At 43.8% G+C, this 9,758-nt stretch overlaps 1 protein-coding gene across 2 annotated transcripts; it reads right to left on the bottom strand.

Annotated features, from left to right (window-relative positions):
• On the bottom strand, positions 1-9,226 carry cript (cysteine-rich PDZ-binding protein). 2 transcript variants are annotated; one of them, XR_013499626.1, is made up of 6 exons: positions 9,158-9,226; positions 7,648-7,713; positions 7,495-7,549; positions 5,055-5,158; positions 1,439-2,660; positions 145-846 (listed from the first exon to the last, which is right to left on the bottom strand). XR_013499626.1 is itself a non-coding variant. In XM_078229689.1 (5 exons), the coding sequence occupies exons 1-5, from the start codon at positions 9,171-9,173 to the stop codon at positions 2,596-2,598; spliced, it is 306 nt and encodes a 101-aa protein (XP_078085815.1). In that variant the 5' UTR covers positions 9,174-9,226; the 3' UTR covers positions 1-2,595. The 2 variants fall into 2 exon arrangements, 1 of the variants encoding a protein (XP_078085815.1); XM_078229689.1 differs by having other exon boundaries at positions 1-2,660.
• Between the last annotated feature and the right edge of the window lie 532 nt (positions 9,227-9,758).

Here is a 9,758-nt window from a genome sequence, read left to right as displayed (position 1 = left end):
GAGGGAGCAGAAATGGGATTTTAATGCTACCTAACAGCAAACTGTAATGAACAAAGAAATAAATCCCTGAACACATACATTGTATTAAACATTAATTGCATAATATTGAAATTGAAATAGCACACCAGCAAATATTTTTGTTTTGCTACTTAGCCAGACAATTACAAAACATAAATGCACAATTCATTAGATGATCAACATAGAGATTTCATGCCAAAGTTTCTCCATCTCGCCTGGTAAAATTGCAACAATTTATGAATTATTACTGCAATTATTGATCTAATCATTAACAGTACCCCTGTAACATTTAATATTTGGATTAATCTTATCTTCAATATGAAAAATAAAGGTGAATGGCAACACTAAGGTAGCACCAAAGTTAAAAAGAGAAAATGCAATCTGTCAGTGATAACCAAGTTTAGGTCTCAAAAAAGCTTGAAACAAACTCAAGATGGACTGTGAGCTAAAGGAAAAGTTTATTTATTGTCACAAGTAAGGCTTACATTAACACTGTAATGAAGTTACTGTGAAATTCCCCTAGTCACCACAGTCCGGCGCCTGTTCAGGTCAATGCACCTAACCAGCACATCTTTCAGAATGTGGGAAGCAACTGGAGCACCCGGAGGAAACCCACGCAGACACAGGGAGAACGTGCAAACTCCACACAGTGGCCCAAATGGGGAATCGAACCCGGGTCCCTGGCACTGTGAGGCAGCAGTGCTAACCACTGTGCTACTGATAAGAAGCTTCACATGGAAGGTACTAGGAAAGAGTGAATTAAAATAATTATCCAATGAAACAAGATTGCAGTTTCATTTACACTAGGATTCCTAAAAATACACGGCCCTACTTCGGAATATGCTTTTGAGGGGTTGCTGCTTGCAGTGAGGATAAAGCTTCCCTGATTGGCACTCAAAGTTACTTGTCACAAAAAAGCCATTTAAAACTGCCAGTTGGAGCTGGCTAACAGGGCAGTTGTTCTCTCAACAACACAAAGAAAAACCGGATCATAACTGTAGAAACAGATGACAGGTTTCAGTGAAGATGCCACAGTAATTGCTCCCCAACAGATTCCTGGAAGGCAGCTGTCCCAAATATGCAAAGCACAAAAAATGTTATCCAAACCCAGGACTCCTGTTGCTCATCCCATCATAGAATTCCACAGAACCGGAGAATCCCAACAGTGAAGGAGGAAGCCATTCGGCCCATTGAGTTTGCAAAGACTCTCTGAAAGAGCATCTTACTCAGCCCCACCCCCTCCTCCAGAGACATGAAGGAGGAGATCCATGAGGTCTTAACACTGTCAGCATGAGGGCAATCTGAAAGAAAATGGTGATTTTTTGAGCAGTTGCCAGCACACAGCTGCGTAGGCTTGAAAATGAATAGGGCCGTGTATTAACAGAGGCAAGACAGAAATGAGGGAAATCCCCAGATACACAAAAACAAAGAGTTAATAGAATGAGGCAAGATAAAGGAATGGGGGATGTGTGGTGGGGAGAGATAGTAATGAGCATAACCTGGTCAGAAGCCATATGGTGGCAACTTATTTAGAAGTGGATAGTGCAAGACACTATTGACAAAGGTTTTACAGATGTTCAAAACAATGGCAGATGGTTAACTGAAGTGTTTCCGAGCAGGGATAACGAGGTATAGAACGTAGGAATCATGACCATTAGAGCAACAGCCAAGTTTCTAAACCACTCTGGTGTCAGGACTTTAAAAGGTAATAGTTTGAATTATTAGCTGTTAATAGAACAGGGCTTCCTCAAATGAAAGAATAACTTTAATGGAAATTAGAACAATCTGAGGGACAATTAGTTGATCCAATAGTTATTTTACTTTTTTCCTCCAAACAGGTTATAATTACATGTCCTTGTACAACATTAAGAAAAGCTGAACAGTTTACAAAATCACTCATTAATTCGGTAATTAACTCAAAATATTAACTGAAGTAATGAAATAAAGCATGAATTACAGAAGCCTTGATGAATATTCTCACTTCCCAAGCTGGAGAGAGCGAAGCTAAGATAGCAAATCAGCAAGGGACAGTTCTGGCAAGATGTTCCCCAAAGTTTAGTTTGTCACTGTTATTATATCCTCTCGAGTTTTACAATAAAAGCTGCCCACCGCTCATGTCTTTATAAAATCTACATTTCTTTTCTGTAGAATCTCCATTTTCAGAGTGCTTGCTGCCACATGAACATTTTCATTTACTGCACATCGTCAATGGAAAGAACTTGTGTGCCATCATGTACTCGAGACTTCACTGCTGATCACATCTTGCCAGTTTCCAGCTTGGGTGATTTGTATCTCCATAACTTTACTTTTGACAAGTTGTCATCTGTCAAGCTACAGATAGTGGCAGCACTGCACTTAAAAACAAAATAAATTAAAATATACATGTTAATAGATAGTTGAGCAAAAAAAAAATTATTTCAGAAGTTTTGTCTCCTTGACAGTATTCCGCTTTAGAAATATGCAGGTACATTATCTCATACAGGTTTGCGAGATGCAGTCATTAACATCCTCATGCATTTATCGGTCAGATCCTTCAATGACAACCAACGAACCCACAAGCATATCTTTGAAATGAAGTTATACAGATGTCTGTTTGTAGTTTTTAGTATCCAGGATCTTTTTGCCACACATTGCACAGATGCCTGCAATGAAAAAAACTGTTTAAACATATTTTTAAATATATTTTTGATTGAAAATCTTTCTTTTTTTTTAAACAAATAATGCAACAAACTCTCAAAAGTTTGTTACAGTGCAGCAAGATTATTTTCAAGCAGGTACAAGTAGGAAGAGATAGAAAAAAAATACCAGTGGTTCAGATTATTCATTGTATCCAGTGCCTCCCATCATACCAGTAACGAAAGGATATATCGATGGATGGGGGAAGGTAGCAGAATAACAGGGCGCAGCCACAATTGGCTCAGCGGTGCACAACCAAGCTTACAGGATAACAGCAACAGGGCTACAGAAATGTTGTAGCTGCATCCTACAGAAAGCAAATCTTTACAGCAGCTACTGCCATTGCTTATTCAACCATCAAAAGTACAGGATATTAGCACAGGTAAAATGCCGGTGAAACCACCAAGGATTTTCACACCACCAAAGGATGTGTGCACCAAGGGATGCTTCCCCCATCCCCAGCCATCTTGGGGGCACCAACGATACAATACAATGTCTTTTCCCAGGATATATTATCTGTATGTACCATAGTAGGAGTTAATCAGAGATCCAATAACTCCAAAACACATCCTCCCCACCTACGGTCCAACTCAGCCCTCCCCCTCTCCCAAACTCCAGCCAGGATCATCCAGGAAGACAGCACAGACCACACACACCAGGACCAAACAACCATGGGCCATGGATCAAGACAACAAAAAAAGATCAAAGGACGAGCAGCGTCAGAGCCCGTGAAAATGCAGGCACCCCTGCACCCACTGCCCGGATAATCCTCCACCCCAACCCCACCCCATTTAAACATTTTAGAATTCAGTTGACCAAGATCTTAAAAATGATCAAGAAGCTAAATTCTGCAGATACTGAAAATGGCGAGTACACTCATAGATCAGGCAGCAACTCTGGGGAGAACAGGCAAGGTGATAATGGACATGAACCTCCGAGTGCTAGAAGATTGTAGAGATAAACATGATTTAAATGAACAGAGCAGGGGTAGAGGATAGAAACAATCACACACGTACCAAAATGAATAGGAGCATGATTGGGCCATTTAGCTCTTTAAGCGAAGGGCTTAATTAGCTATTCAATTAGATCGTGGCTGATCCGTACCTCAACTTAATTTACCTACCTGTGCTCCATAATCCAATGGCGTTATCCAATAGAAATATAGCTATGTCAGTTTGAATTTTTCCAAAATAAGCTACTATCAACAGCTTTTCAAGGGCTTCAAAATAGTTTTGGTGAAGAACTGCTTCCTAACCTCTGACCAGTCTGCGTCCCCTTCTGCGGGATTCCCCCATGAGAGGAAATACTTTCACTGTTTTTTGCCCATCAAATCCTTTAATTGCCTTAAACAGCTCCATTAGATCACTTCATAATTCTTCTGTAGTCAGGGGAATACAAGCTTAGCTTACGCAACTCAATTCGTAATTCAAGCCTTTTAGCCATGATATAATTCTGGTGAATTTATGCTGCACCTCCTTCAAGGCCACTATATCCTTCCTGAAGAGCAGTAATTAGAACTGTGTGTTATTCCAGTTGGCACATATCCAGAGTTTTATACAGTTATGGCTTAATTCCCACAGTTTTGAATTCCAGCCTCTTCGAGATAAAAGCTAATATTCAATGAGCTTTTTCAATTATTTTTGCATCTTTCAACTGTTTTTTTTAATGATTTTCCCTACATGGGTCTCTACATTTTTACTCATTCGTGGGATGTGGGCATCACTGGCAAGGCCTCAGTTTAGTCTCTTTCCCCAACTGCCCTTGGGAAGGCACTGAGGCACCGCCATCTTCTTGAATTACTGCAGTCCCTGTTGTGTAAGCACAGCCACAATGCTGTAAAACTGGGTTCTAGGATTTTAACCTGGTGAAATATATCATTGTTCCTTCGAAGCCAAGGTGGGGGATAACTTGCAGATTCTCCCACACAGCGAGACTGCAGCGAGGGCAGGCTGCCAATAACAGTCACCCATGAATATCACAATTACCGGCGGTTGTGCAAGAGTGAGAATGCTGGGGAGCAGCAAACATAACCATTCAGCATTAAGTGTTAGCGTCAACTTCTGAAGGACGAGAGACATCTCCATTCGAAAAACCAGATTTGCCACAGCAACTCCGGTTACTCGAGCATACAGGCTGGCACAGTGCCAGATAACAGAGAGGGTAAGACAAAAATGAAAATGACTGCTGCTGCCAAACGTACGCAAAGAGGTCTGATTAAGCATAACACTTCTAAAGTTATGCAAACATTCTTTTCAGCTACATTATGTTGAAAATGTTTCAGTCTGCTCAATGATAAATATCAGTTTAAGTTTGAGTTTTCCCGTAGGTAAAACGAAGTAAACAAAATGACCAACACGTACCTTTTTTGTACGCACATCCTTGACAGTAATTAGAACCGGCTTGGTGAACCGCACTTTTACAGATGCGACAAACGGAAAATCTGCTCTTTCCATAAGGATCAAACCTAAGGGGGAAAATGCAATTCTGTGTTAAATTGTCATTGAACTATTGCTGGATACAAAACTTTAGGAAAGTCAGGTTTCAATTCTAATCTGAGTGAGTTCCTGTGAACCTCTTTGAAGTGTTTCCTTAGAGGCAGGATACAAGCGCAAATTGTTGTTTCAAACTTCAGCACAAAACATAAGCTAGTGTGCTACCTTTTCTAAAAAAAAAAGTCAATTTCCCAAAATCATCACCCTGCATTTATGTAGCACTTTCAACATAGTCAAATGTCCCAAGGCACTTCCACCAAAATGTAAAACTGAGCAACATAAGATGACATTAGGATGGTTGACAGATGGGCAGAGAGGTAGATTTTAAGGAATGTCTTAAAGGAGTAGAGAGGCATTCTTAGAAGCTTAGAATCTTAGAAACCCTACAGCACAGAAAGAGACCATTCGGCCCATCGAGTCTGCACCGACCACAATCCCACCAAGGCCCTACCCCCATATCCCTAGATATTTTACCCACTAATCCCTCTAACCTACACATCCCAGAACACTAAGGGGCAATTTTTTAGCATGGCCAATCAACCTAACCGGCACATCTTTGGACTGTGGGAGGAAACCGGAGCACCCGGAAGAAACCCACGCAGACACGAGGAGAACGTGCAAACTCCACACAGACAGTGACCCGAGCCGGGAATCGAACCCAGGGTCCCTGGAGCTGTGAAGCAGCAGTGCTAACCACTGTGCTACCGTGCCGCCCACCACTGTGCTACCGTGCCGCCGAGAGGGTAAGGGAAGGAACTGCTGAACTTAGGGCCTTGGTAACTGAAAGCACAGTAACCAATGGTGCAGCAATTAAAACGGGAAATCAGAACCAAAAGGAGCCCAGATATCTCACAGGGTTGTGGGGCTGGAGGAGATTACAAGGAAAGGGAGGGGTGAGGCCCTGGAGGGATTTGAAAACAAATGAAAATTTAAAGTTTATTTATTAGTCACAAGTAAGACTTGTATTAACACTGCAGTGAAGTTACTGTGAAATTCCCCTAGTCACCACAGTCCGGCGCCTGTTCGGGTCAATGCACCTAACCAGCACATCTTTCAGAATGTGGGAGGAAACTGGAGCACCCGGAGGAAACCCACGCACACACGGGGAGAATGTGCAAACTCCACACAGACAGTGACCCAAGCCAGGAGTCGAACCCGGGTCCCTGACACTGTGAAGCAGCAGTCTAACCACCGTGCTACCGTGCCGAATTTTTAAATCGAGTCATTGTTGGACTGTCAGCCAGTGTAGACTGTCAGCCAGATACGCAAAGTCAAAGGTGCAGGAAGGCAGCATTTTTGGAGGTATGTAGGGCTGGAGGAGAAATTCTGCAGTAAACGGTCAGGGGCAGAGAAGATGCGGCTAGAATTAGAAACATGTCGTCTTCACGATGGAGCCCGTACTATTTCATAAACACATCTTGGGAGTCAAATAAGATGCCCAGCTACAAAGTCTGATTGAATAGCCTGAGGTGAGTGGAATTGGTGGCAGGTGCATACATTTACCACAACTGAGACAATAGCTTTTGTCCTGACAATAGTTAACTTTAATTAAAAAATGCAGTTTATCTGGAATATTGAATAAGCAGGTTAGCAATGAATTCACGGCAGTGGAGGTAGTCAAGAAGAAGTTGTGGCCAGATAGAAATGGGTGTCATTGGTGCAAGTGTGGAACACAATGCTGTATCTATGGATAATGTCGCCAAGGGACAACACGTGATTAAAATGACAGACGTGAATGCTGAAAAATTCAGTTGACTTTATAAGAGATGAAAACACAAATGATTTAGCAGTGTAAATAAATTTCTCAGACCCCCTTTTCTTAGGGAAATTATGCATCATTACAAATGCAAACCAACAAATGCAAGGCAATTATATAACATTACAGTATTGTGTAAATATGCTTCTCCAAAACATGATTTAGAACAAGCATAAGAACAAATGTATCCTATTTAAACACAGTACCAATCTATAAAACAAACATTGCAGGCTCAGTTCTCAGTCCAGGCTGATAGCTAAGGCCAGTCAAATCAGTAACCAGATCACTGTTGTTAATCCACAATTCAGTGAGGGTTCAAATTCCAAATATTTATCCAGCAATTTGCACCGAAAAAAATATTTCTACACAATGAGGATTGAGTTTAGGTTGCTATCCACAACAGTAGTCAGAAACTCGCAATGTTCAACCTTAGGCTTTAAGACTGACGACTTAAGCAGTGTTGCTGTAGTATTGCAAGCACCTGCAGAAACTTGCATCCATCTTCAACATTCAGAAACAACCTTATATTTAAAAATGTAGCTTTGTACGAACCTTGCTTTTTTAGAAGTCAACATTTTGTTTTCATTGATCTTGCGGCCACCACTTTCTGTATAAATACACGGCAAATTAAATTAAAAAGGCATGAGAGTATAAAAAGTATTTAAATCCATTTACAGCCATGCAGCAATTGAATTTGGTGAGTACCCATTGTGTTCCTTGATCCATCTTTCCAAGTATCTGGAGTAATAACTCTTCCCAGCTTCTTTTCACCTGCATGAATATATACATACAATGCATAAACAATAAACAGAACCAGCAAGAAATGGGAAGCATTCAGAATTTGATTTATGTTTATTGACTGGGAAACATAGGAAATGAAAGGTGCTTTTAAATACAAATTAGCCGAGACCCACAAAATTAGTGTCCTACACTTCCTTAAATGCAAAATTTCTAGTTACTCCATCACTACTGCCTTGACAAGAGAGGACACAGACATCAACATTTCATAGAATCCTGACAGTGGAAAATAAGGCCATTTTGGCCCACCAGGTACGCAGCAACTCTCTGACAGAGTATCTCACCCTGGCTGTCTCTCCTACCCTAGCCTTGTGACCACACATATTTACCATGGCAAATACATCTAACCCACACATCTTGGGACAGTAAGGGGCAATTTAGCATGGCCAATCAACCTAACCAGCACATCTTTGGACTGTGGGAGGAAACCGGAGCACCCGGAGGAAACCCATGCTGCGGCGGGGAGAATGTGCAAACTCCACACAAACAGTGTCCCAAGGTTGGAATTGAAGCCCTATACTCCTTGAAGCCCTATACTGCTAACCACTGTGCACAAAGAAGGTTGGCGAGGGATGCCCAGAGGGATCAAGGATGGGTTGTCTGTGATGGTGGTGATGGTGTGGGGGTGACAGCAGATTTGGAAAAGGGAGTGCTTCAGGGGAGGAGAGTGTTAATGAGCAGAGTAAGAAGTCTCACAACACCAGGTTAAGGTCCAACAAGTTTATTTGGTAGCACGCGCTTTTGGAGCGCTGCTCCTTCATCAGATGATGCTCACCTGATGAAGGAGCAGCGCTCCGAAAGCTCGTGCTGTCAAATAAACCTGTTGGACTTTAACCTGGTGTTGTGAGACTTCTTACTGTGCTCATCCCAGTCCAACGCCGGCATCTCCACATCAATGTTAATGAGGGAAGGGGCAGGAGGACCTGAGGAGGAAACCTGGGTGGTCAGCAGCTGGTGAGATGGAGTCGAGATGAGGCGGCATGGGGAGTTCAGGGAGACGGGGGGAGGGGCAGGAGAAAGCAGGACTGGGGATGGGGGGAGCAGGACTGGGGATGGGGGGAGCAGGACTGGGGGTGGGGGGAGCAGGACTGGGGGTGGGGGGAGCAGGACTGGGGGTGGGGGGAGCAGGACTGGGGGTGGGGGGAGCAGGACTGGGGGTGGGGGGAGCAGGACTGGGGGTGGGGGGAGCAGGACTGGGGGTGGGGGGAGCAGGACTGGGGGTGGGGGGAGCAGGACTGGGGGTGGGGGGAGCAGGACTGGGGGTGGGGGGAGCAGGATTTGGGTGAGGGAGTAGAATTGGGGGGGATCAGGATTGGGGGGGGGGGGGGGGGGGCAGACAGCGCGGGCACCTAATCTCTCTGCCCCGGAAACAGAGAGCTGGAGCGGCCAGAATCCCTCCCCAGTCCCCGGGACTCACATTTCTCACACACCATCCTGACCCCCTCCCCGCTCGCTCACTTCCGGCAACAAATCCCGTCACTTCCGCTCCGGCAGCCACCTCCTCATTGCCCGAGAGCAGCAGCCAGTGGAAGGTGCCTCCCGGGTCCTAGTGCGAGCCCCGTGCAGTTACAGCTTCTCTTGATGCTGGAAGCAGCCTGGTATAAATGTACACACACACACAGGGGAAGGGGTTTGCAGACAATCCAAATGAAATATGAAAACAAAATATTAGCCTGACACATGTTTACAGGCCTGTCTCGTGTCACTACGAAAGAACATGCATGTAAACCATCAGCTCCTCCACCCTTGTCTCAATGCTTCACATTGAGGATGGTCCAGTGGTTAGCATTGCTGCCTCACAGAGCCAGCGACCTGGGTTCAATTCCGATCTTGGGTGACTGTGTGGAGTTTGCACGTTCTCCCCGTGTCTGTGTGGGTTTCCTCCGGGTGCTCTGATTTCCTTCCACAGTAAGAAGTCTCACAACACCAGGTTAAAGTCCAACAGGTTTATTTGGTAGCAAATACCATAAGCTTTCGGAGCTTGCTGCTCCTATCTCCACATCATTCCTTCCACAGTC

This window comes from Mustelus asterias, chromosome 15, assembly GCF_964213995.1.
Source record: "Mustelus asterias chromosome 15, sMusAst1.hap1.1, whole genome shotgun sequence".
NCBI lineage: Eukaryota > Metazoa > Chordata > Chondrichthyes > Carcharhiniformes > Triakidae > Mustelus > Mustelus asterias.
This window is presented reverse-complemented; position numbering and strand designations above follow the sequence as displayed.